Raw genomic sequence first — 27,945 nt, 5'->3', positions numbered from 1 at the left:
CTACACCTTGGCTATGACTGTAACACTACATTCTGCACTCTCGTTCCTTCTCTATGGATGAGACATTTTGTATAGCACACAAGAAACAATACTTTTCAGTATGTTAATACATATGACAATAATAAATCAAATCAGGTGAAGGAGCAGCACTCTGAAAGCTCGTGACTCCAAATAAACCTGTTGGACTTTAAACTGGTGTTGAGAGACTTCTTACTGTGCCCACGCCAGTCCAATGCATCTCCACATCATTATAATTTGTGTTATCTTACCTGCTATTCACGCCACACTCTCGCTCCAGCGAGGTCGGAGAATTTGGGGACCAGTAAAATCTCCGTTCAATATTTCAAATTGTGGCGAATAAATAGACACAACGCCATAGAAACGTATTCAAGTATTGATCCAGAATTTTAATAAATTGCAGAAATTAAAATAAAGGTTCATTCAGAACTAAACATAGTAAACAGCTTGAGAACTTGAATCTGAATCATTAACCTTACATTCTTAAATTCAAGTATTGAAAGAGGATATATTTTAAATTTAATGCCATTTAATTTCTCATTCTTTGATTATGAGCGTGTAGCGTTATCTGATATTTGATAGTTATCTATCCTCACGTAGGACATACTTCAGCTGATCAGGGTTCGCATTGGGATCATAGTTGTTGTAATAAGGAAGCTTTAACCAGTCCTCTTCGTAGGTTGTTGTGTTGTACAGAAAGCATTTAACAATACCATCCGCATCAGGCTTCACCATCACAGTGTTGTCTTTATCTTCCCACTGTTGCACACGGACCCCGACGGTTCTTCGCTGGTAAAGCAGCGGGCAACTTTCAAACTCATCGAGGAACTGCAGCAGCTGCTCATCGACTAAGTAAATCTCTCCGGCAACTTCATGCCCTGTGCCTGGAAGGTGGAGCAGAAAGGGAATGTTGTATTTTCCTGCAATCACCAGCGGAAACTTCTGAGTGGTATGTCCCTTGCCACAGAATGTTCCTTTCCCCTTGGTTCCATTGATCAGGTAGTGATGGTTAGGTTGACCTCTCTTGAGTGTGCCGTAGACAAACACAGCACTCATTTTGCCTAGAGGAGGGGCAAAACCACATGGATTAAAACGGTGATGGAGGAAGAGGTGATACCAGCGAGAGCATTTGAAAACAAGCCTGGGATTTCACGGAGTGTCACCATTTTCCTGCAAAGAACTAGCAATGCTACTAAAAAGAGAAAAGACTGGCAGCGGGCAGCATTGTGGCTACATAACATCCCTCTAGGCCAAACTTTTGGTCGCCTAATTTGTGAAATTATCCAGAGAGTGGTGAGAGTGTGGAACAGGTTACCACAGGGATTGGTTGAGGTGAATGTTGCAGTCAGCTAAAGTTCACTTATTCGTGTCACAAGTAGGTTTACATTCACAGTGCAGTGAACTTAATGTGAAAATCCCCTAGTCGCCACACTCTGGCACCTGTTCGGGTACACTGAGGGAGAATTTAGCATGGCCAATGCACCTTAAACAGCATTTTCAGACTGAGAGAGAAAACCCACATAGACACGAGGAGAATGTGCAGACTCTGCACAGGCAGTGACCCAAACCAGGAATCGAACCCGGGTCCCTGGTGCTGTGAGGCAGCAGTGTCACCATGCCGCTGAGAGAGAATGGAACACAAGGATATTCTGGCAGTGAACTGAACAAGGATGGAATGAAGTTGACTTGTACCAGCACAGGCTGAATGCACCAAGTGTCAAAGAACAAAGAACAACACAGCACGGGAAACAGGCCCTTCGGCCCAACGAGCCTGCGCCGCCGTCCCATTGTCTCAGTGACCTATTCATGATTTTAGTCTACGCCTAATGTGCGAGGATCAGGGAGGTCCAATATAGGGACAATTTGTTACCCAATCAATCAGCCTAAAAGCGCATCATAGAGGTTTACAGCATGGAAACAAGCCCTTCGGCCCAAATTGCCCATACCGCTCTTCTTTTAAACCCCTAAATTAATCCCAATTGCCCACATTTGGCTCATATCCCTCTGTACCCATCTTACCCATGTAACTGTCTAAATGCTTTTTAAAAGACAAAATTGTACCCACCTCTACTACTACCTCTGGCAGCTTGTTCCAGGCACTCACCACCCTCTGCGTGAAAAAATTGCCCCCCTTCCCCCTTTTATATCTCTCCCTTCTCACCTTAAACCTGTGCCCTCTAGTTTTAAGCTCCCCAACCTTTGAGAAAAGATCTTGACTATCTAGCTGATCTATGCCCCTCATTATTATATAGACCTCTATAAGGTCACCCCTACTCTCCAGAGAAAAAAGTTCCAGTCTATTCAGCCTGTCCTTACATCTCAAACTATCAAGTCCTGATAGCATCCTAGTAAATCTTTTCTGCACTCTTTCTAGTTTAATAATATCCTTTCTATAATAGGGTGACCAGAATTGCACACAGTATTCCAAGTGTGGTCTTACCAATGTCTTATACAACTTCAACAAGACATCCCAACTCCTGTATTCAATGTTCTGACTAATGAAACCAAACATGCCAAATGCCTTCTTCACCACTCTGTCAACTTTCAAGGAGCTATGAACAAGTATCCCTAGATTTCTTTGTTCTGTAACTCTCCCCAGTGCTCTACCATTAACTGAGTAAGTCTTGCCCTGGTTCAATCTACCAAAATGCATCACCTCGCATTTGTCTAAATTAAACTCCATCTGCCATTCGTCAGCCCATTGGCCCAATTGATCAAGATTCCGTTGCAATTGGAGATAACTTTCTTCACTGTTCACTATGCCACCAATCTTGGTGTCATCTGCAAACTTACTAACCATGCCTCCTATATTCTCATCCAGATTACTAATATAAATGATAAATAACAGTGGACCCTGCACTGATCCCTGAGGCACCCTGCTGGTCACAGGCCTCCAGTTTCACCTCTGGCTTCTGTCAAGAAGCCAATTTTGTATCCATTAGGTACCTCACCCCGGATCCTGTGAGATTTAACCTTGCAACAACCTACCTTGCTAAAGTCTACGCAGACAATATCAACTGCACTGCCCTCATCTACCTTCTTGATTACCCCTTCAAGAAACTTAATCAAATTTGTGAGACATGATTTTCCACTCACAAAGCCATGCTGACTGTCCCTAATCAATCTTTGCATCTCAAAGTCTGTAGATCCTGTCTTTCAAAATTCCTTCTAACAACTTACCAATGACAGATGTGAGGCTCACCGGCCTGTAGTTCCCAGGCTTTTCCCAGCAGCCCTTTTTAAACAAAGGCACAACATTTGCCACTCTCCAATCTTCAGGCACCTCACCATGGCAATCAATGATTCAAATGTCTTGGCTAGGGGACCCACAATTTCCTCCCTAGCCTCCCACAATGTCCTGGGATATACTTCACCAGGTCCTGGGGATCTATCTACCTTGATGCGCTTTACAACTTCCAGCACCTCCTTCTCTGTAATATGTACACTCCTCAAGACATCACTATTCTCCCAAGTTCCCTAACATCCATGCTTTTCTCAACAGTAAATACTGATGATAAATATTTATTTAGGATCTCACTCATCTCTTGTGGGTCTGCACTTAGATGACCTTATTGATCCTTAAGAGTCCCTACTCTCTCCCTTGTTACTCTTTTGCCCTTTATGTATTTGTAGAAGCTCTTTGGATTCTCCTTTGCCTTATCTGCCAAAACAGTCTCATGTCCCCTTTTTGGCCTCTTGATTTCTCTCTTAACTCTACTCCTACACTCCTTACATTCTTCAAGAGATTCACTTGATCCCAGCTGCCTATGCACGTCATGTGCCTCTTTCTTCTTCGTGACCAGGGTCTCAATATCCAGGGGGGTTCCCGACTTCTACCAGCCTTGCCCTTCACTCTAAGAGGAATGTGTTTACCCTGAACCCTGGTTAACACACTTTTGTAAGTCTGCCACTTACCAGACATCCCTTTGCCTTCCCGCAGACTCCCCCAACTAACTTTTAAAAGTTCCTGCCTGATACCATCAAAATTGGCCTTGCTCCAAGTTAGAATTGTAACTTTTGGGCCAGACCTATCATTCTCCATTGCTATCTTAAAACCAATAGAATTATGGTCACTGGTCCCAAAGTGATCCCTCACTAACACTTCTGTCACCTGCCCTTCCTTATTTCCCAAGAGGAAGTCAAGTTTTGCCCCTTCTCTAGTCGGGCCATCCACACACTGAATGAGAAATTCCTCCTGAATACACTCAACAAATTTCTCTCCATCCGACCCTCTAATACTATGGCTGTCCCAGTCAATGTTGGGAAAGTTAAAACCTCCGACTATTACCACCCTATTTTTCTTGCCAAGTGGCCCGTTTCGCTGCTGTAAGTTCAACGTCATCCTACATCTGCCACTGGAGCACGGGGGCGGGGGGCGGGGACGGGGGGGGGGGGGGGGGGCGGGGTAGGTAGGCTGGGAAAAGACAGGTGAGCAAGACCAGCTGACACAGACAGGAGGGAGTGAACAGCCTCCTTACACAGTCTGACCATTCTAAGGTCTGTCTGTGGTCTTGCATGAAACAAGCTCCAGAAATAAGCTTTGGGAACCAGTGGCAAAGAAGGAATGATGAAACGCAGGAACTGAATAATTGAAGAAGGGAGCGTTGGACGGTAGCCATGGATAGTGTTCTGCTGTGGTTAACCGACACCAATTGTGCCAGTTCGGTTCCAGCTGTGACCTCTGTCTGAGGATTAACACTTCACAGATGTGGGTTTCAGTTGCCAATGTCTCGGACTGGCCTGGAGAATCCAGGGGCCGATGATTCATTTTTTTTTAAGGTTAGCGATGCCAACAAATACAGGAGAATAAAAACTATCGTGTTGTTTTATTTTCTCCAAATGTCTGTACAGGTTACATTAAATAAAAAGAGACGGGGGTAAAAAGCAGTCCGAAATCATCCAATCAGGAATAAAGCTTTGTAGGATGTCAGGTGACGAATGGGTGGTTGGTGTTGGGAGTTCACGTGACAAGATCCTCCGTAGATTCAGAGCGGAGTTGGCAGGGCAATTCATGGGTGGTGTAATTTACCAGTTTTATAACCACAACCGTATCGGGCTTGATATCCGTAACCAGCTTTGAACAGTGGGCATGGGTCAAACTTAATTCCCCCCCCCGTGCGCTGGTTACCGGGCACATGAAAGGTGTTTCTGATCTGGGATCGTGTCAACTCAAAACCAACCCAACTTTGCAGAATAAATAAAACCGGCAAAAGGAGGAATTCCATCATTATCCGGAAAGAAAACAGAAGCACTGTTACAGCACCCTTCACAAAAGCTGGGTGACTTGAAGCACTCTACGACCAATGATGCCTAACTGTTATATAGAAAATACAGACGCTAAATTGTGCACAGCAAGATCCCGCAAACAGCAAGATGATAATTATCAGATAGTCTGCTTTTCATGATGTTGCTTGAGGGATAAATATTGACCAGGACACTGAAGAGAACTCCCCTGCTCCTCAATACTTCCACCTGCGAGAACAGATGGGGGCCTCGGTTTAAAGCAAAAACATCACCTCTGACAGTGCGGCGCTCCCTCCGCACTGACCCTCTGACAGTGCGGCGCTCCCTCAGCACTGACCCTCTGACAGTGTGGCGCTCCCTCCGCACTGATCCTCTGACAGTGCGGCGCTCCCTCCGCACTGCACTTTGGCTTGTCAACCTTGATTTGTCTTTTGAGTGCTGGAGCACTGGAGTGGGATTAGGCTCAGAAACCTGTGACTCAGCGGCTAATTTCATCACGTCTACAAATAGGCCATTTAGCCCAACTGATCATGCTAGTCTTTATGTTCCTTTTATTCCTGTCTCCTTCTTGGGTTTCTCCAGCTTCTTCATAACTGTATCTACACCATTCACCTCAACCACTCCCTGTGGTAATGTGTTCCACGTACTCAAAATTGAAGAGGAAGTTATTCTCAAATAACCAGGATATCAAAATCAATTCAATGGTGTCTTTCTTTAAACAATAAATTAAACAAGGTCAGTATTGTTCTTGAGCTTGGCTCAAATATCTATTAAAAGAAAACTTTAGTCTGAATGTAGCTGACTCATCTCACTGCCGAACGAAAAGGAGATAACTAAACCCCAAGCCCTAAAGGTCAACGTGAGGATTAAAAACATTTAATTAATTCACTGTAGGAACTCGAAACTCAGCAGCTCTCCGAGTTAATAACAGCGAGGTGCGAGTGAAGTTGTTCACACAACTTTTTTGGATGTCAATCCCACATCCACTTCTGAAAAGAAATACAACATGACCAAAGCTTTCTGTGATCGTTGCAGGGGCAATGGCAAGGTGGTATTATCGCTGGACTATTAATCCAGAAACTCGGCTAATGTTCTGGGGACCCGGGTTCGAATCCCGCCACGGCAGATGGTGGAATTTCAAATCAATAAAGAACTATGGAGGCAATTGTCACAGCTCTAGCAGCGCAGTGGGCAAGGAGACATCAGCAGAGGAGGTTTAGTGGACTCCCCCCCCCCCCCTCCCCCCACCGCTGGACACCAGGGCCTCTCCACATCTCTGGACAATTCCACCAGATGTCCGGCATCATCAGCTCCAAGCCAGAAATCGGCGCGGAGCTGATTTAAACGTGGTAATTTTCATTACCCTCCAATTCACGGGCCTGTTTGCCTGTCCCTCCCCACCAGAAGAGGTTAGCATTGCAGCCTCATGGTGCCAGGGATCCAGGTTTGATTCCCGGCTCGGGTCTCTGTCTGTGTGGAGTCTGCACATTCTCCCCGTGTCTGCATGGGTTTCCTCCCACAATCCAAAAGATGTGCTGGTTAGATGCATTGGCTAAACTTTCCTTCAGTGTACCCAAACAGACGTCGCAGTGTGGCAACTAAGAGATTTTCACAGTAACTTCATTGCCGTGTTAACATAAGCCTACCTACGACACTAATAAATAAACTATAAGTACAAGCTTATGATGGGAGAGAATGTGATACAAAGAGAGAGAAAAAACACAACAGCGGGAAGGAGAATGCAACAGAAAAAGGAAGAATGTGACAGAGTGGAAACAAGACAAAGAGGGAATGAACGAGAGTACACGTGATACACAGCAAACAACTGAGACAGCGAGGGAGCGAGACAATGGACCCGATTTTACCATCAAGCTGTGCCCATTTTTGGGAGCAAAAACTTGGTGTGAGGCGAGTAGTGGGATCTGCGACCGCCTCCGTGTCCACTCCCCCTTTACCAATGGCGGCGATCAGGACCGTGCCCAAGCCAGGAATCAAACCCGGGTCCCTGGCGCTGTGAGGCTGCAGTGCTAACCACCGTGCTACCCTGAGGGGCTTGATTTTACATTTCATCCACATAGCACTTCTCCCTCAGTATTACACTGGCGAGTGGCAGCCTGGATTAGGAGCTCAAGTTTTGGAGTGAGATTTGAATCCATAACTTTCTGTCCATGAAGCTTGGGTTCTACTCACTAATCGTACCCGTGTAAAGCAGGCGAGGTGAGGCGACAGGAATTGGCAGCAATAGTTTTGCACGCGCTCAACCTCCTACTCACTGAATACATTTAAATTGCATTAATGGGCTTTTCCCCCCTTTACCATCACATCCCAGTGTCTGAGGAGATAAGTTCAGAGCGTCCGGTGGCTCTCTGACTCTGATCACCGGTTTGGGGAGGTGGGGGGGTGTGGGGAGGCAGGTCAGATGGTCTCTGGTGGGGAGGCGATGGGGTCAGATGGCTGTCTGGTGGGGGTGGGCAGGGGGATGGGGAGCCCACTGCCACTCTGCTGCAATTGGGGGGGGCGGGGGGGGGGGAAGGGGGCAGGGGGCTGTGATTGGTCTGGGTAGCAGGGGGTGAGGGGGGGGAATAAAGGGGACAGTACTGTTGTTGGGGGTGAGGAAATGTCTGTGTGAGCCAGGGGGTTGGGGGGGGTGGTGTATTATCCCGGGAGCGATGTGGCAGGGGAGCATTTTTCTATTTTTTTTCCCTGCGCATGTGCAGTTGGAGGCTCCGATTGGAGCTGCAGGATTTTGGGTGCGATAAGCCCCACCCACAGACTTCTGCAACGCAATTCGGAATCATTGATACTTTTTCAGGCAGAGTGCGTACGGGGATGCCCGAGAACGGGTCTAAAAGTCAGATCGGAAACACTCCCAGTTTCAAGTCCGCCCAGCACTTAGAATCCAAATGGTCAAATACAGTCCAATCTGTTCATTACCGACAGAGAAATCAGAGAACAATATCCCTGCGATCACAACACGCTGTCTCACAAATAGCAACAGCATTCACAGAACCAAACCAGTCAGGTTAAACTTTTGAATACATGAATATATTTTATACCACTAACAGCAAGAGCTTCACAAAATCTTTCTTGATATTACTGTTTATAACATGAATAAATTCAAAGATTGTTTGAACTGTTTGACTGTGCCGCTTTAAATATTAAACACAGACATTGCAGCGAACGAACACTCTGTAATGTATAGATGCTGCCAAAAGATTTAATTATTTAAGGTTCCTATTTATGCTGTTGGTTAGGTGTTTTTTTTCTTAAAAAAAAGTGTTCAAAAATAGCACACGGTGAAAAGTATTGTGAAAATTAAACCACAGCTAAAACCCCAAAATAACTCAGGGCAGTTAACGTCCAGTCCTGGAATGTGGCAGTCCCAGACCTTCCGAAGCAAACTGGGGATTTTTGATTGCCAAAGTGCGAGGATTCTGATTCTGGGAGAATTAAATGTCTAAACAAGACTTGGCTGCCACGCAGGTGACCGTGGTTCAGATGCACGAAATGAGGATAATTGCACTGAAAGTCCCAGATTTCCTCTTCACGAGTTACAGAACTCAATGAGTATTTTGTACACCTTCACAAATCCTGCAAAGATTGCAATTATAACGAAAACGTGGTGTTCTTTTGTGTTCAGCGTTGGTTGAAACTGACACATGGCCTGAGTTTTTCCACAGTAAGAAGTCTTACAACACCAGGTTAAAGTCCAACCAGTTTATTTGATAGCACAAGCTTTCGGAAACGGTGTCCCTTCGTCAGGTGTGGGGGACCTTCCTTCCTGCTGGAAATCGCTGCTGGGGGGAGGTCGTGCCCACTCATCTGATGAAGGAGCAGCGCTCCGAAAGCTCGTGATTCCAAATAAACCCGTTGGACTTTAACCTGGTGTGGTGAGACTATTAACTGTGCCCACCCCAGTCCAACGCCGGCATCTCCACCTCACTGCAGCTCAGAAAAGGGTAACGTTGAAAGGACAATAGATGGGGATTAATTCTACACGGAGTAGAACATGTCTTCAAGACAGTATAAAGCCTACTGGCTGTTCTATGTAAGTATGTAAAGTGCACGTAAATATATGAAGATTGGTGAAGGTGAATCACGTCGACCAAACCTTAGCAAAAGATAAATCGAACAGACCGCCATCGCCACTCAGTTAACCAACACCAGAGTTCAGACTCAACAACAGGACTGTCACCACATGACAGGAAGTGAAGAGTTCTTCCCAGCGACACATGGCCCCCCCACCCCCCACCCCCCACCCCCCCACCACATTTAAATTTTGACACAACTCACTGAAGTCTGAGAGCGAAGGCAGCAACATCTTGAACTAATCAGGTACCGACACTGGAAACAATAAAAGCTTTGAAATCGGAGTTTCGGCTGGTATCCTGACGCTTTGGAGCTCCCATTATAGGGTCTGGCAGGTCACCTGGCCAGTTTAAATACCATACCAAAGTACACTAAATTACTGTGCCCAGGACAAGAATCCATTGATTCATCCCGACAAACAAAAGCACTCGGGACGCAGGGTGATGGTTTAACTATCATTCTGAGGGTGAATCAATGAAAGCGAAACAGCCCATTAACACTTCCACACAACTAACAGACATTTAAAATAAGAGTTACCGCCACTCACTCTATTTACAAAAGTGCAAGAATAAAGAACAAAGAAAATTACAGCACAGGAACAGGCCCTTCGGCCCTCCAAGCCTGCACCGACCATGCTGCCCAATTGAACTAAAACCCCCTCCCCTTCCAGGGACCATAACCCTCTGTTCCATTCCAATTCATATATTTCTCAATACGCTCCTTAAAAGTCACAATCATTTCTGCTTCCACTACCTCCCCCGGCAGCTAGTTCCAGCAGTAAGTTTATTAATAATGACCAAACTTTTCCTTGTGCCTTGCCCAGTGTACAAGTCCTATCCATTCTCAACGTTCCTGCAGTATCAATGCTTTAATGGCAGGTCAGCTATGATGCTCGCTAACTTTTACAGATGCACCATAGAAAGCACTCTTTCTGGTTGTATCACAGCTTGGTCTGGGCTCCTGCTCTGCCCAAGACTGCAAGGAGCCACAAAAGATTGTGAATGTAGCCCAATCCATCACACAAACCAGCCTCCCATCCATTGACTCTGTCTACACTTTCCACTGCCTCGGAAAAGCAGCCAGTGTAATTAAGGATCCCACACACCCCGGACATTCTCTCTTCCACCTTCTTCCATTGGGAAGAAGATACAAAAGTCTGAGGACACGTACCGACCGACTCAAGAACAGCTTCTTCCCTGCTGCTGTCAGACTTTTGAATGGACCTACCTCACATTAAGTTGATCTTTCTCGACACCCTAGCTATGACTGTAACACTACATTCTGCACTCTCTCCTTTCCTTCTCTATGAGGAACAATACTTTTCACTGTATGTTAATACGTGACAATAATAAATCAAATCAAAAATATAGAATTCACAACATAGAAATGGGCCATTTGGCCCAATTAGTCCATGCTGGTGTTTCTCCTCCATGTGGACCCTCCCACTACCCTCCTTATTTCACCATGTCAGGATATCCCTCTCCTTGTTTCTCATTTGTTGATCCAGATTTGTTTTGAGTGACCACACAAGTTTAGTTTCAAGTATTCCCGGCTTTTCAGTTGCTTCAACTACATCGGATACACACGTCCTTCGAGATTATTGACAATAATCAGTGTCTGCGAGGTCACCTGACACAAATGTGTTTGCATAAAGAGTCCATAAGACTCATTTGATGGGTTTGAGTTTGAACCATTGAGAATGGCACCAGAACAGGAGGCAGTTCAGCCCATCCAAACTGTGCCAGCACTTTCAAAGAGCAATCCAGTCAGCACTAATCACCCGCTCTTTCCCAACACCCCTACAATCTTCACCCACAGTTGATGTTTTCTACATGGATTTTAGCAAGGCCTTTGACAAGATACCACATGTACATTGTTGCATAAAGTTAAATCTCATGACATCCAGGATGAGGTAGCTAAATGGATACAAAATTAGCTTGATGTCAGAAGCCAGAGGGTGGTTGTAGAGGGTTGTTTTATAAACTGGAGGCCTGCGACCAACAGTGTTCCTCAGAGATCACTGTTGAGTCCACTGTTTGTATTAATGATTTGGATGAGAATATAGGGGGCGTGGTTAGTAAGTTTGTAGATGACACTAAGATTGGTGGCATAGTGGACAGTGAAGAAGGTTATCTCAGATTGCAAACGGGAACTTGATCAATTGGGTTAGTGGGCCGATGAATGGCAGATGGAGTTTAATTTAGATAAATGCAAGGTGATGCATTTTGGTAGATCGAACCAGGGCAGGACTTACTCAGTTAATGATGGGGCATTGGGGAGAGTTACAGAACAAAGAGAGTTAGGGGTATAGGTTCATCACTCATTGAAAGTGGAGTCACAGGTGGACAGAGTGGTGAAGAAGGCATTCGGCATGCTTGGTTTCATCAATCAGAACATTGAATACAGGAGTTGTGATGTCTTGTTGAAGTTGTACAAGACATTGGCAAGGAAACACTTGGAATACTGTGTACAATTCTGGTCACCCTATTATAGAAAGGATATTATTAAACTAGAAAGAGTGCAGAAAAGATTTATTAGGATGCTACCAGGACTTGATAGTTTGAGATGTAAGGACAGGCTGAATAGACTGGGACATTTTTCTCTGGAGAGTAGGGGTGATCTTATAGAGGTCTATATAATCAGGGGCATAGATCAGCTAGATAGTCAAGATCTTTTCTCAAAGGTTGGGGAGTCTAAAACTAGAGGGCACAGGTTTAAGGTGAGAGGGGAGAGATACAAAAAGGGGGAAGGGGGGCAATTTTTTCCACGCAGAGGATGGTGAGTACCTGGAACAAGTTGCCAGAGGTAGTAATAGAGGTGGGTACAATTTTTTCTTTTAGAATCATAGAACATTACAGCTCAGAAACAGGCCTTTTGGCCCTTCTTGTCTGTGCCGAACCATTTTTTTGCCTAGTCCCACTGACCTGCACTTGGACCATATCCCTCCACACCCCTCTCATCCATGAACCCATCCAAGTTTTTCTTAAATGTTAAAAGTGATCCCGCAATTACCTCTTTATCCAGCAGCTCATTCCACACTCCCACCACTCTCTGCGTGAAGAGGCCCCCCCTAATATTCCCTTTAAAACTTTTCTTCTTTCACCCTTAACCCATGCCCTCTGGTTTTTTTCTCCCCTAGCCTCAGTGGAAAAAGCCTGCTTGCATTCACTCTATCTATACCCATCAAAATCTTATACACCTCTATCAAATCTCCCCTCATTCTTCTACGCTCCAGGGAATAAAGTCCTAACCTATTCAACCTCTCTCTGTAACTCAGCTTCTCAAGTCCCGGCAACATCCTCGTGAACCTTCTCTGCACTCTTTCAACCTTATTTACATCCTTCCTGTAACTAGGTGACCAAAACTGTACACAACACTCTAAATTTGGCCTCTCCAATGCCTTATATGACCTTACCATAACACTCCAACTTTTATACTTGATACTCCGATTTATAAAGGCCAATGTACCAAAAGCACTCTTTACGATCCTAAAAAGTATTTGTTACATGGGTAAGATGACTATTGAGGGATGTGGGCCAAGCACAGGCAGTTGGCACTAGTTTTGTCATTAAAAACAAAGGCAGCGTGGACCAGTTGGCCCAAAGGGTTTCCACGCTGTAAACCTCAATGGCACATTGACTATGACTCATCCCTACAGTCCTCCCCCACATCCCTACAATCTCCCCCTTTCAGGTACTTATCCAATCTGTTGCCGCTAAGTTACCAAGTGGGACATTCTAAATCCTAACCACTCGTTGTGCAACATTAAATCAAAGCATTTAACTCACAATTACGGACCGTGTATGCTTCATGCATTTTGGAAATCTCAGAGAAAATAAATCATTGAAATGGATTTTTTCTTAAGATTGATGTCAAAAAACAACAAAGGATTTTTGTCGTCTGAATTGATGTGTATAGAACTGCAAAAGGAAGGAAGTTATGTTGAACTTTCTGAATAAAACGCCTCATGCCTCGGCTGAGTGTCCAATTCCGGGTGTCACACTTACTAAAACGGTCAAAGCCTTGGAGAAGGTGCGAAGGAGATTTACTTGAACAGGTCCGAGGATGAGGGACTTCAGTCAATGTGGAGAGACTGGAGAAACTGGGATTGTTCTCCTTACAGCAGAGAAGGTTAAAGGGAGATTTAATAGAAGCATCCAAAATGAGAAGAGTTTTTAAATGGAGGAGAAACTGTGTCCGTGGTAAGAGGGGGAATAACGAGAGGACACAGATTCAAGATAATTGGCCCAAAACTAAAGGGGAAAAGTCAAAACTTTCAAACGGGAACTGGATAAATAGTTGAAAAGAATAGTTTTGCAAAGCTCTGGGGAAAGAGTAGGGGAGTGGGACTAATTGGGAAGATCTTCAAAGAGCCAGTACAAGCATGATGGGCAAAATGGCCTCATTCTCAGCGTGTATCATTCTGTGAAATGTCTAGACAAGAGATCTTCTTGATAGAATTAATAAAGACAGCAGCAAACTATTACTTTACATTGTTATTCTTGCCAACATTCCTCCACACACTCCCCTCACATAGAGTCAGGCACTAGTGCCAAAAACGGGCTCGTCCTGCCTCTGAACTTGCTTTACGCTGCTTCCCTGTAAGGGTGCAGCCCTTAGGAGGCTTGTCCCAGGCATCACCCAGCACAGACTAGGATTACCATAGAATCCCCACAGTGTGGAAGGAATCCATTCAGCCCATCGAGTCTGTGCCGACTCTCCAAAAGGGCATCGTACCCAGGCTCACCCAGGAGTACCTGCAGGTATCCCAAAGGAAAGATGGTGTATTTGGGATAAGGTGGCAGTGCAATGGGAATGTCACAGGGCCAGTAATCCAGGGGCCAAGTATTTATCCAGGTTTATGGGTTCCAATTAAATTCAATTAATAAATCTGAAACCATGAACAAAATGACCACGGAACTATCATCAATTGGGTTAAAAACCCAACTGGTTCACTAATGTCTGTCAGGGGAGGGAATCTATCATTCTTACTTGGTCTGGCCTACATGTGACTCCAGACCCAAATCAATGTGGGTGACTCTTAAATGACTGAGCGAGCCACTCAGTTCAAGAGCAATTTGGAATGGGGTAACCTACTCCGGCCTTGCCAATGGCACCCACATCCCATGAAAGAATAAAGAATAAAAACAGCTATTTAAGTCCATATTCTTGTGAGTCAATGCAGCGCAGGATGTTCAAGAATTTTCTGTTCAGTTAATGCAGTTCTTTAGAATTGAATGGAAAACTAGGAAACGTAAATATTGTTCAAACACCAGTAAATCCAAGGGGGAATTCAGAAGAAACTTTGAACACAGAATCCCAACAGTGCAGAAGGAGGCCATTTGGTCCATCGAGTCTGCACCAACAAAGCTCCTATCCCCGTAACTCCATCTATTTACCCCTGACACTAAGGGGTAATTTCTCATGGCCAATCAACCTAACCCACACATCTTTGGACTGTGGGAAGAAACAGGAGCACCTGGAGGAAACCCACACAGACATGGGGAGAATGTGCAAACTCCACAAACAGATCCAAGGCTGGAATTGAACCCAGGTCCCTTGCGCTATGGGGCAGCAGTGCTAACTACTGTGCCGCCCTTCTTCTTTACCAGAGAGCGGTGAGGACCCCACAAGGGCTGGTTGAGGTAAATCATAGAATACTACAGAGCAGAATCAGACCCTTCGGCCCATCGAGTCTGCACTGACCACAAGCCCACCCAGGCCCCATCCCCACATCCCTACACATCTACCTGCTAATTCCCCTGACCTACACATCCCAAGCCACTAAGGGGCAATTTTAGCACAGCCAATTAACCTAACCCACACATCTTTGGACTGTGGGAGGAAACCCATGCAGACACGAGGAGAATGTGCAAACTCCACACAGACAGTGACCCGAGCCGGGAATCGAACCCACGTCCCTGGAGCTGTGAAGCAGCAGTGCTAACCACTGTGCTACCGTGCCGTCCGAATGGTATCGATACACTTAGAAGAAAGGTGGATGAACAAACGAGGGAGAAAGGAACAGGTGGATATGCTGATAGGGTGAGATAGGGCAGGAAAATGCTGGAACTCGCTCTCTAACTTCACCGTGGGTGTACCTACGCCACACGGACAGCAGTGGTTGAAGAAAGCAGCTCGCCACCACCTTCTCAAGGGGCAAATAAGGATGGGCAATAAATGCTGGTCTAACCAGCAACATCTACATTTTGTGGAAAAGAAATACAACAGCTAGCATAGGCTAGATGGGCTGAATGGCCTGTTCCTCCTGTGTAATCGAGGTAAGACAGAGAGGAATTTGAAGAGTGCAAGTGAGGCTGGAGTGCAAAACCCAGGATCAGAAATACAGCGAACCCTCCCCCTCACTCAGCAGAAATTCTACCAGACAATTCTTCAGAAACGTTTCAGGAAACAGGTGAGAAAACAAACATGAAACCACAGCCCAGGGAATGAAACCGTTCTGAAGGTCACCGCTCTTTGAAAGCTAACCTTCATGAAAGAGTCACTGGAGTAGAACAGAACCGTGGGGCGACATCCGGTCCGTCCCTTTGATGCTGCGCTTGGCCCTTCTCCTTTCTTCCCAGCTCAGCACTGGGCTTCCTGCCTCGGCTGTGACCCCCCCCCCTTCCCCACCTCCCCCCACCCCCCCCCCACCCCCCCCCTCCCCCACCCCCCTCCCCACAACGTACCACAACCTGACAAAAAGAACATCTTGCTTCACCGTAACACCTCACTGCGATTAGTGGCAGGACTTGGTGGGGCTGTAACCTCTTTTAAAAAAAACTCCCACCGATAAACATCCACGTGGAACCTCACTGGAGGGGGCGATATCACCACTAGACCGTCGGCGAATTTTCTGGGGACCCGGGTTCGAATCTCGCCACGGCAGGTGATGGAATTTGAGTTCAATAAAAATAAATCTGGAATTAAGAATTCTCAGGTCACCATGAAACCATTGTCGATTGTTGGAAAAATCCATCTGGTCCATTAATGTCCTTTTGGGGAAGGAAATCTGCCGTCCTTACCCGGTCTGGCCTACATGTGACTCCTGAGCCACAGCAATGTGGTTGATGTGACTTTCAACGACTGTCCAAGGGGCAAAGGGATGGGCAATAAATACTGGCCCAGCCAGCTACACCCATGTCCCATGAACTAATTCTTAAAAATTGGTCCATCCTGTTTGAAAAAGATACCCAATTAGCATCACTCCCTTTCCCCATACCCTGCGACAACCTTCCTTTTCAAATCTATATCCAATTCTCCTTTGACAATTACGATTTAATCTGTTTCCACTGTCCTTCCAGGCAACATTAGAAGGCTCCTTGAAGTTTAAAGTTTATTTATTAGTCTTACAAGTCGGCTTACATTAACACTGCAATGAAGTTACTGTGAAAATCCCCTAGTTGTCACAGTTCGCCGCCTGTTCAGATACACTGAGGGAGACTTTGGCACGGCCAGTGCACCCTAACCAGCACGTATTTTGACGTGGGAGGAAACTGGAGCACCCGGAGGAAACCCACGCAGACACGGGGAGAATGTGCAGGCTCCACACACAGACAGTGACCCAAGATGAGAATCGAATCTGGGTCCCTAGCGCTGTACGGCAGCAGTGCCAGTCGCTGTGCCTATTAAGCTCTCTTAGAAATAAGTTTGATGTACTAACCACGAGTCGGCTAGATTAAACTATGTTGCATTGACTTTAAATCATTTTGCTTTGAGACAAAAACCCCAGTTTCCTTCTCCGTCGGCTCCTGAAAGTAACCACCCTTACTTGTTCCGAATCCCAGTTTTCCTAACCGCGGGGTTTTAGGTGAATGGAGAGGGGACATGGAAAGCATGGTCGGAATTCTCAGGCCATTCACGTCCTGCCGCTGCTACAGCGAGAAGGGAGAATTTGGCACTCAGTCAAATCTCCATTCACAGCAGCAGGACTGGAGAACCCCAGCCACGTGGGGCCAGGCCCCGGGAACCCCAGCCGCAGGGCCGAGATCCCGGGAACCCCAGGGCCTTGTGCGTATATATGTGTATGTATTAAAAATTCACCCAGATCCTACACACGTTACAGATCCACATCACAAGCGGGAGCCAATATCTGTCCCAATCCCAGGGGCAGGACAGAGTTGAGGAAAGTACAACAGCCTGAATTATTGCACAGGATAAAAGCAAATTACTGCGGGATGCTGGAATCTGAAACCAAAAGAGAAAACGCTGGGAAATCTCAGCAGGTCTGGCAGCATCTATAAGGAGAGAGAAGAGCTGACGTGTCGACCTTTTGTCAAAACTCCTTTTAGCTTTGACAAAGGAACATCTATGACTCGAAACGTCAGCTCTTTTCTCTCCTGACAGATGCTGCCAGGCCTGCTGAGATTTTCCAGCGTTTTCCCTTTTGGCGCGAGTTATCACGAGGGTAATAAATTTGTTACAGCGTTTCCCCCAGCTGTGCTCTCTTTACAAATCACGCCGTAACCGTCCCCTGCCCACAGCCTCACCAAACTGCTTGATGGTCCGATGGATAATCTTTTGCCAGCTGGAACTCGGAGTGCGGACGAAGATACTCAGAGAACTTCGCAGAGTAAACATATATCACTGAAGGGTCAGAGATCGAGGTGAACTGCAACCTGCGGTGAAAATAATTTGAAAACCACCAATAAATAAAGGCAAAAACCATTGAGCTGATTAGCGAGTGACCTAACAAGTACTCCACTTGTTGAAATTGTTAATTATCACTAAGCAAGTTTGATAAAACTAACTCACAAAGCAGAATAAAGGACACAGTTTTCTAGTTGCTGCATTGAACATACAAATTGCGATTCTCAAACTCATGCTGCCAGAATGGTTAGCACTGCCGCCTCATAGCGCCAGCAACCGGGGTTCAACTCCAGCCTCGGGTCACTGTCTGTGCGGAGTCTGCACATTCTCCCCGTGTCTGCATGGGTTTCCTCCGGGTTCTCCAGTTTCCTCCCACAGTCCAAAGATGTACAGGTTAGATGGATTGGCCATAGCAAATGCACAGGGTTGGTGTGGGGAAGGTTCTGTCCACGAGTTAGTGCAGTGGCCTCTTTCTACACTGTAGGGATTGTGATAGTTTATTGCTCAGCAAGATTTAGGAATTCATGATCAGTCGCCATTGCTACACTTGAAGACCCCGAGTAATTATCTTGCAATTCCCTCACGTTCTGAGTTTAGCCGGATGAGGGAATAGGAGGGCTGATATCCACGGGCGATCTCATCACAGTCCCACCCTAAACACTTGAGCACAAGATCGGGGCTGACATTACCAGCGCAGTGCTGAGGGAGTGCTGAAAGGTCAAAGGTGCTGCCTTTCCAGATAGGGAGCGGGGCTGATGCTCAGTCTCACGCGGTGTGGTCTTCTCTGGCCAGGCCAGTATCTGTTATCCATCCCAAATTGTTCTAGCGAAGCTAGTGGTGAGCTGCCTTCATGGCCTGCTGTAGGTATACTCACCGTGCTGTTAGGGAGGCTACATCCACCCACGCTGGTGGACATAAAAGATCCCACAGCATTCTTCTAGGGACTGGGCAGTCCTGGCCAATATTCATCCATCAACAAGCTACCTGATCATCATCACATTGTGGGAACTCAGCCAAACTGGCTGCTCCGTTCCTGGTGATCAGGTGCGACAACAACAACCTCTCCTTCATTTTGGTTGTCATCGACTTCAGGAAGCGCAGTGGGGAACATAATCCTGTCTACTTGAATGGTCAAGAGTAGAAATGGTCAAGGGCTTCAAGTTTCTAGGTATCCAGATCACCAGCAACCTGACCTGGTCCCCCCATGCTGACGCTATAGTTAAGAAAGCCCCACCAACACCTCTACTTTCTCAGAAGACAAAACAAATTTGCTATGTCCACTATGAAAAACCAACTTCCACAGATGCACTATAGAAGGCATTCTTTCTGGATGTATCACAACTTGGTCTGGGCTCCTGCTCTGACCAAGATCACAAGAAATTACAAAGGCTCATGAATGTAGCCCAATCCATCACACAACCCAGCCTCCCATCCACTGACTCTGTCTACACTTCCTGCTGCCTCGGCAAAGCAGCCAGCATAATTAAGGACCCCACACACTCCAGACATTCTCTCTTCCACCTCCTTCCATTGGGAAAAAGATATACGTCTGAGATCACTTACCAACCGACTCAAGGACCACTTCTTCCCTGTTGCTGTCAGACTTTTGAATGGACTTACATTGCATTAAGTTGATCTTTCTCTACACCCTAGCTATGACTGTAACACTACATTCTGCACCCTCTCAGTTCTTTCTCAATGAATGGTACGCTTTGTCTGCACAGCACGCAAGAAACAATACTTTTCACTGTATGTTAATACACGTGACAATAATAAATCAAATCAAAACCATTACAACAATTCACAAGTAAATTATTTTCAGGTACATGGTTTGGGCTGCTCTGAGATTGAGAGATAGAAAGATGCAAATAAAAACAGGTCTGGCAACATCTGTGGAGAGAGAAACAGGGTTAACGTTCTGAGTCTGCATGACTCGTAGTGTTTCCAGTATTGTTTTGATTTTAGTTTAAGATTTACAGCATCCATAGTATTTTACCATCATTATAAAAATCCAGGGATATGGGGAGAGGGTGGGAGAATGACACTGAGATATATCCCCCCACCTACAACGGTGCTGCCTGCACTAGGACCCAGAAGCATCTCCAAGACCCAAGGTCAGCGCTCAAACCCAGGTCCATGCTGAGAGTCTAAGATCGGTTATGGTCATAATGAATGGCAGAGTAGGCTCGAAGGGTCGAATGGCCGACCCACGCCATTTTCTCCGGGTGCAGTAGCCCCATCCCCACAGGTGGAAATCACATTATGGCTGCTAGATCTCAGTTTGAGATTGTTCCCCTCCTCCCCCTTCCCACGACAGTGACATAATCAGATTCACACCCAGAAAGGGCGTGAACTTGACTTAAAATTTCAAATTGTACACTCATTTATTTGTGTCACAAGTAAGGCTTACACTAACACTGCAACAAAGTTATTGTGAAAATCTTCTCGTCGCCACACTCCGGCGCCTGTTCGGGTACACTGAAGGAGAGTTTAGCACAGCCAATGCGCCCTAACCAGCACGTCTTTCGGACTGTGGGAGGAAACCGGAGCACCCAGAGGAAACCCACGCAGACATGGGGAGAACATGCAAACTCCACACAGGCAAGTGACCCAAGCCGGGAATCGAACCCGGGTCGGTGGCGCTGTGAAGCAGCAGCGGTGCTAACCACTGTGTCACCTCTGTGCATTCATGATTTCCATGAATTGAGGTACGCTTGAATATAATTAAAGGGTTTTACATCACAGGTTCTGCCCACGATGTATCCTCCCCACCAACCTCCGCCCCCCACCCACCCCCCCACCAACCTCCGCCGCCGCCCCCCACCCACCTCCGCCCCCCACCCCCACCACCACCACCATCACACGGGTGCCAATTGCTGCTGATTTTAAAATGGGAACATTAGTCACATGACTGTGCTGGGGGGCCCAACAGGGCACAAAAAGGGGCAGTGGTAAGGGAGGGGTCTAGCAGGGTGGATAACCCTCCTTCATGCCCCCCCTGAGGCAGGGGGGGCAGCACAGCCGTTAAGGGGAGAGTGTCCCCCCCCTCCCCGATAAGTGGGAAGGGTGGGGTGGAAAAGAGAGGTTGTCCCCAAAACTTCCATGGTGGGGTCACCCCCCCCCCAGTGCTTGTGGGGGGGGGCTTGGCCCTCCTGATCCATGGGAGGGGGGGGGATTGGGGGGCAAGTATTTAAAACACCCTTTAAAGATGGTGCCCTGAGTCAGCCTCGTCACTCAGAAAATTTGGCTTGTGCAGCAAGAGTGGGGTGGGGGTCGGGGGTCCGCGGGGGAAGGTGGGGTGGGGGGGGGGAGGTGGGGTGGTGGGGTGGGGTGAAGGTAGGAGGAGGGTGGGGGGGGGGGTTAGTGGAGTACCATACCAATTTCCATATCTGCGTGGGTTTCCTCCAAGTTCTCCGGTTTCCTCCCCCACTCCAAAGATGTGCGGATTAGGTGAATTGGCCATGGTAAATTACCCCCTTAGCATCAGGGGGATTAGCAGGGTAAATACATGGTGCAATGTGGATTGGGGGGGGGGGGAGCTGGGTGAGATTGCGGTCAGTGCAGGCTGGATGGGCCAAATGGCCTCCTTCTGCCCTGTAGGGATTCTATTTCTCCAATCTGTGATTTATCTCAATCAGAGCCTGACACACTGGTCTAGCTGGGGAGGGGGGAGGGGGAATCCCACCCAATGTCTCTACACACAGCAGGAGGCCATTCAGCCCTTTGTGTCTGTGCTGGCACACTGAAAGAGATTTGCAATTTAGATCACAGAATCCTACAGTGAATCCCGACACTAAGGGGCAATAAGCAGCCTCACAACACCAGGCTGAAGTCCAACAGATTTATTTGCAGCAAATATTTGTCAGACTTCTTGCCGTGCCGACACCAGTCCGACACCTTCACCTCCACATCACGAGTGAGGGGCGAATTTTAGCACGGCCGACCCACCCAACCCGCACAGCCTGGGAGGAAACCCACGCAGACACGGGGAGAGCGTGCAAACTTTGCACGGACGGTGACCCGAGCCGGGGAATCGAACCCAGGTCCCTGGCGCACTGTGCTGCCCCACACGGGATAGCAGTCCCATTACCCCCCCACCCCCCACCTTCCCACCCCCACCTTTTTTCCCCCCTTTCTGACTTGCCCAAACACTGTGTCTCCACAATTCCCCCCACTGGGGAAAAGTTTAGGACTGTATCTGCTGCAAGACACCTCCTTAACCTCAGCGCCCTGAATCTGCAAACCCACTTGCAGAGTTTTGACCCGGGGTGGGGGGGATCAGAGTCCCGGTGGAGACGAGTCAGTGCCCAGCTCACCCTCTGCAGCGTTAAGAGAGAGAGACTCACAGCCCCCGTCCTCCCCGTCCTCCCCAGTTTAACAGCACAAAGACAAAGGGACAGTGCAAACCTCTGGCAGCTCAAAGCCCCGACTCCTTTCCGAGCGCACACACACACACACACACACACAGCTGAGGGGGAGGAGGTGGGGGGGGTGAAACAACTCCGCAAAGCTCGCTGCTGCTGCTGGAGGGGGGGGAGGGGGTTGGGAGCGGAAACCTGCCGGCGATGCGGAAGTCTAATGCAACGCAAAGTGGGAGGGTAAGGGGATCGGAGCCGGCCTTTCAAAACGGGGAATGCACCGCAATCTGGATGTCAGATCTGCCGGCCCTCCTCTCCCCCCAGTGTCCGCCCTCCTCTCTCTGGCTGATTGTCACTGCACCAAGATTGTGCGGACCGGCACTAATCAATTAAACCCTGCAGAGTTTCTAACCCCCTCCGGGTCTGCGCTGCAGTCTGTCCGGAATTAAAGGCAGTCTGTCCGACACGGCTACACAATAACAATCACCGCTGTGTGAAGGGGTATTTTCTTAAAACGCGCTGGCAATATCGGAGGGGAAGAAAAGAAAAATTATATATATATATATATATATATTTTGGCGATGGGGGGGAAAAGTGGCGGAATGTCGCCCAGTGCAGGAGGAGACCGTTCGGCCCGTCAGGTTCTAGCACTGACCCCATGCATTTACCCCAGTTAGTCCACCTGACACTAAGGGGAAAATTTAAACACGGTCAGTCCACCTGACTAGCACATCTTTTAGACTGTGGGAGGAAACGGGAGCATCTGGTGGATGCAGACACGAGGAGAATGTGCAGACTCCACACAGACAGTGACCCAAGCTGGGAATTGAACCCGGGTTCCCGGCGCTGTGAGGCAGCAGCGCTAATCACTGTGCCACCGCGTCGTCCCATTCATTCTGCGACTAGTCACTGATTCTTTATGATTTAAAAAAGTATTGCATGGGATGTGGACATTTGTTGGTAAGGCCAGCATTTGTTGCCCATTCCTTATTGCCCCTGGACTGATTGCTTTCTAAGCCATTACAGCTAAGAGTTCCCCAACATGCGCTATGGGCACAATTTTCCCGTCCTGTCTGCCACAGGAATCGTGGCAGGTGAGAGACGGACCATTGCAAAGGGCTGTTGACCTCAGGCAGGATTTTCTGGTCTTGGGGGCAAGCGTGGCCAGTGACTGTATAAAAGGGGATTAGCCCACCTTTAGAGATAGTTATTGGCGGTGCACACAAGATGAGCCAAATAGAACATAGAACATTACAGCGCAGTACAGGCCCTTCGGCCCTCGATGTTGCACCGACCAGTGGAACCAATCTAATGACCCTCTAACCTAAACTATTCCAATGTTATCCATATGCCTAACCACTGACCATTTGAACGCCCTTAAAGTTGGCGAGTTCACAACTGCTGCAGGCAGGGCATTCCACACCCTTACTACCCTCTGAGTAAAGAATGGTCTTCTCTATGCTGTATGATTCTATAACTCAAGTAAATAGAACAGCATGATGGCACAGTGGTTAGCACAGCTGTCTACCAGGGACGCAGGTTCAATTCCAGCCTCGGGTCACTATGTGTGGAGTTTGCACGTTCTGTCTGTGTCTGGGTTTCGTCCCACAGTCCAAAGATATGCAGGTAAGATGGGGACACAAAAATGCTGAAAAATTTCAGCAGGTCTGACAGCATCCATGGAGAAATCTGATCTTTCACCAGAGCTCTAACGAAGAGGCATCCAGGCTCAAAATGTTGGCTCTATTCTCCCTCCACAGATGCTGTCAGACCTGCTGAGACTTTCCAGCATCTTCTGTTTTTGTTTCAGATTCCAGCATCTGCAGTATTTTGTGTTTATCTGCAGATTAGGTGGATTGGCCATACTAAATTGTCCCTTAATGTCCAAAGATGCACAGGTTAGGTGGATTGGCCACATTAAATCATCCCTTAGTGTCCAAAGATGTGCAAGTTAGGTGGATTGGCCATGCTAAATTGCCCCTTAGTGTCCCAAGATGTGTAGGTTAGGGGGGTTAGCAGGGTAGAATGCATAAATTTATGGAGTTTAGGGTGAGATGCTGCTTCGGAAAGTCGGTGCAGACTCAGTGGGCTGAATGGCCTCCTTTGGCATTGTAGGTATGTGACAATAATAAATCAATTCAATATCAGGAGTTTTTGTTAAAGGTTTAGTAACTGAAGTTAAATTCCTCTAGCTGTCAGGATGGCATTTGAAACCTTATCACCTTGGGCCCCCTGATTACTAGTCCAGTGAGATTACCACAACAGCCTGCCTTCAAAGTGGATGGATGTGTTGGCAAACTGAGGGAGAATTATATAAACTGCCAGGAATATTTCAAAACAGAGATGGTAGCTACATTTCAACTCAGTTTCAATGAGGTGGTATTCAATGGGAAATATATTAGGTGATACACAAGAGGCATTAATCACCCTCTCGGCATCACTAAGGCTTGGTCACATTTCATTATAAAGAGCGCCAATGTATTAATTACATAAGTAACAAGTTAGGAGAATGGGGATGAGAATCATATCAGCCTTAATTGAATGGCAAAGCAGACTCGATGGGCTGAATGGCCTAATTCTGTTCCTGTATCTTATTGTCTTTGGGTCTCATTTAAACCCCAGTTGCCTTTATTCTAACTCTTACCAAGTTCCGTTCACACCTCACTCCCTGAGCTCACCTGGCTCCCAGCACGGCAATTTTCAAATCCCTCCACAGCCTTTCCTCTGATCTCTGTAATCTCCTCCAGATCCACACTTCTCCAATTCTGGCCCTTGAATCATAGAATCCCTACTGTGCAGGAGGCCCATTGAGCCCACACCAACAACAATCTCACCCAGGCCCCATGTTTTTACGCTGCTAATCCCCCTGACATTAAGCGATGCGGAAGTCTAATGCAATGCAAAGTGGGAGGGCAAGGGGATCTCAGCAATTTAGCAAAGCCAACCAACATAGCCAACACATCTTTGGACTGTGGGAGGAAACCGGAGCATCCCACACAGACACGGGGAGAATGTACAAACTCCGCACACTGACCCAAGGCCAGAATTGAACCTGGGCCCCTGGCATTGTGAGGCAGCAGTGCTAACCATTGTGCCACCCACTTTGGCCCCAGATAGCTGAAGGCACAGCCTTAATTTCCTTCACTCCATCATTAACGGCTGTGCCTTCAGCTACCTCATAGAATCCCTACAATACAGAAGGAAGCCATTTGGACCATCGAGTCTGTACCAACCACATCCCAACCAGCTCCTATTCCTGTCCCCACACATTTACCCTGCTAATCTCCCTGCCACTAGGCTCAATTTAGCATGGCCAATCAGCCTAACCCACATTTCTTTGGACTGTGGAAGGAAACCGGAGCACCCGGAGACAATCCACGCAGACATGGGAAGAATGTGCAAATGCCACACAGTGACATGAGGCCAGAATTGAACCTGGTTCCCTGGTGCTGTGAGGCAGCAGTGCTAACCACTGTGCCACCCCGGGGCCAAACTTCTGGAACTCCTTCCCTAAACTGCTCCCCTTCTCTCCAGATTCTGCCATTTGCACTGGTGCTGTCAAATCTCTTAAATCTGTGTTCCTTAGGTACCTCGCCTCCTGCCAATGAGAATTCCTGAACTAATTTCCAACCTAGTATTTAGGATGTGGTAGGGTAGTGTTATCTGTAAATCAACCGTGGTATCTTTAGGTATTACTAGGGGTGTAGTATTTTACCCCCCCCGATTTTTGCTATATTGTTTGAGTAACTTTGCTACATGTAAACTTTCCCCACCACTCACATGATGGGTGGTGTACAAGTTGGAGTGACTGAACATCAGATATCAACACTGAAATCAGAATCTGTCTGTCCCTATTCATTTCATAGAACTTCATCAGAAACCATATTATGCAAAGCACAGAGGTCTTTATGGTTATGAAAGGGTTTCAGTACAGTAGATGCAGAGCAGATTATTAGAAGATTATAGATTATTAGAAATTGATTGCTATTAAATCCAATCAGGATTGGACCCTTGGGTTCTATTGACCAGAAACTGAACTGGACTGGCCACATAAACATCGTGGCTACACGAACAGCGACTAATTCACTTTCTGACTCCCCAAAACCTGGCTGCCATCTACAAGTCACAAGTCAGGAGTGTGATGGAATACTCCCCACTTGCCTGGATGGGTGTAGCCCCAACAACACTCAAGAAGTTCAACACCGTCCAAGACAAAGCAGCCTGTTGGATTGCCACTCCTTCCACAAGCATCCACTCCCTCACCACCAATCAACAGCGGCAGCCGTGTGTACCACCTACAACATGCACTGCAGCAACTCACCAAGGTTCCTTAGAGCAGCACTTTCCAAACCCATGACCTCTGCCATCTAGAAGGACAAGGGCAGCAGATGCAGGGAAACACCTCCTCCAGGAAGTTCCCCTCCAAGACAGACCATCCTGACTTGGAAATGTATCACTATTTCATCACTGTCGCTGGGTCAAAATCCTGGAACTCCCCACCCTAACAGCACTGTGGGTGTGCCTACACCACAGAAACTGCAGCGGTTCAAGAAGGCGGCTCATCACCACCTTCTCAAAGGCAACCAAGGGTGGGCAATAAATGCTGGTGAGGCCAGCGACACCCACATGTCAAAAATTAATATTAAATATTCGGGAGAAATAGATTTACCCAGTGGAGAGAAAACAGAGCTCAGTTCCACAGTGAATGGGTAAGGTGAGTAGCGTGTGAGGGAGAATGAAATAGAAGGATAGGTTGACGAGGCGAGATGAGGTAGGAGAGTGGAGGAGGCTTGTGTGGAATGTAAACCAGCATAGAACTGTTGGGCTGAATGGCCTATTCCCGTTCTGTAACTTTAGCAAATGAGATTGATTTATTTTTGTTCAGTCACAGGTGAGGTTGACATCAGTCATTGCTCTTAGAAAACATCACAATGCAAACATTTAATATACCAAAATAGAATAAAGGCTGGATGTAAAAGCATATTTTAATGCCAATATAAATGCTTTACACCTCAAAATATGTACAATTCAAAACATGCCATTCATGTACCCAACTAAGCTTCAATATAAATTCAGCTGCTCAAACATTTGTTCCTGATTTTGAGAATCGCACGGTGATCCAAACGAAGGCACGTTTATAAACAATGCAAGATACTTCCAACAGAAATTGAAAAAGGGAGTGCATGTTTTATTCCCAATCTTTCAGGTGCAGAGGGATGGTCCTGTGATTTTTCCACATCTCTCCACAAGAAGCAGGTTTCAAACCAGGAAAGCTAAACAGAAGCCAGTCGCTCCCACTTGTCACAAACGTCACCTGACTTGGACCTGAGAAAGATTGGCTGGAGTGCTGGTAGTGAGGAGCTGGGAGCTGCGGAGGAGCAGGGAGATTTCGGGGTGTGACTGTGGAAATCACAAGTTAGCTGACGGACACAAATTAAAAGTGATAGGGCCATTGAACGGAATGTTAGGCCCTAATCTCATGTGGTCAAGAATACAATGCTACTGTCAGGTAAAGCTTTGGCTAGACTCCGTTTAGAATATAACTGCATTCAGTTCTGCGCACCATGTCTCAGAAAGGATATACTAGCCTTGGAAGTAACAGATTCACCAAAGGAAAAAGGATCAAGTTTGCATGGATTTGATTTAC

The 27,945-nt window shown here is 47.0% G+C and overlaps 1 protein-coding gene across 4 annotated transcripts; it reads right to left on the bottom strand.

Moving 5' to 3' along the window:
• Window positions 1-381: 381 nt before the first annotated feature.
• On the bottom strand, window positions 382-22,515 carry LOC145349511 (gamma-glutamylaminecyclotransferase-like). 4 transcript variants are annotated; one of them, XM_080198054.1, is made up of 3 exons: window positions 22,348-22,509; window positions 17,841-17,969; window positions 382-1,079 (listed from the first exon to the last, which is right to left on the bottom strand). In XM_080198054.1, exons 2-3 carry the CDS (start codon window positions 17,929-17,931, stop codon window positions 601-603), a joined length of 570 nt encoding a protein of 189 aa, XP_080054180.1. In that variant the 5' UTR covers window positions 17,932-17,969; window positions 22,348-22,509; the 3' UTR covers window positions 382-600. The 4 variants fall into 4 exon arrangements, with proteins under 4 accessions (XP_080054180.1, XP_080054182.1, XP_080054181.1 ...); XM_080198056.1 differs by lacking the exon at window positions 22,348-22,509 and adding an exon at window positions 22,257-22,278; XM_080198055.1 differs by lacking the exon at window positions 22,348-22,509 and adding an exon at window positions 21,318-21,400.
• Window positions 22,516-27,945: the final 5,430 nt, after the last annotated feature.

This window comes from Carcharhinus amblyrhynchos, chromosome 10 (assembly GCF_965287045.1).
Source record: "Carcharhinus amblyrhynchos chromosome 10, sCarAmb.v2.hapA, whole genome shotgun sequence".
NCBI classification, from domain to species: Eukaryota; Metazoa; Chordata; class Chondrichthyes; order Carcharhiniformes; family Carcharhinidae; genus Carcharhinus; species Carcharhinus amblyrhynchos.
The sequence above is the reverse complement of the archived record's forward strand: the minus strand, read 5'-3'. Positions and strand labels throughout refer to the sequence as shown.

What these genes read in the sequence shown, in the direction of transcription:
- LOC145349511 (XM_080198054.1), bottom strand. Translation starts at nt 17,931, where the DNA reads ATGTTTACTCTGCGAAGTTCTCTGAGTATCTTCGTCCGCACTCCGAGT. An exon ending in TCGGACCATCAAGCAGTTTG is followed by an intron (nt 1,080 to 17,840) that starts GTGAGGCTGTGG and finishes CCCCTCCTCTAG; the next exon opens with GCAAAATGAGTGCTGTGTTT.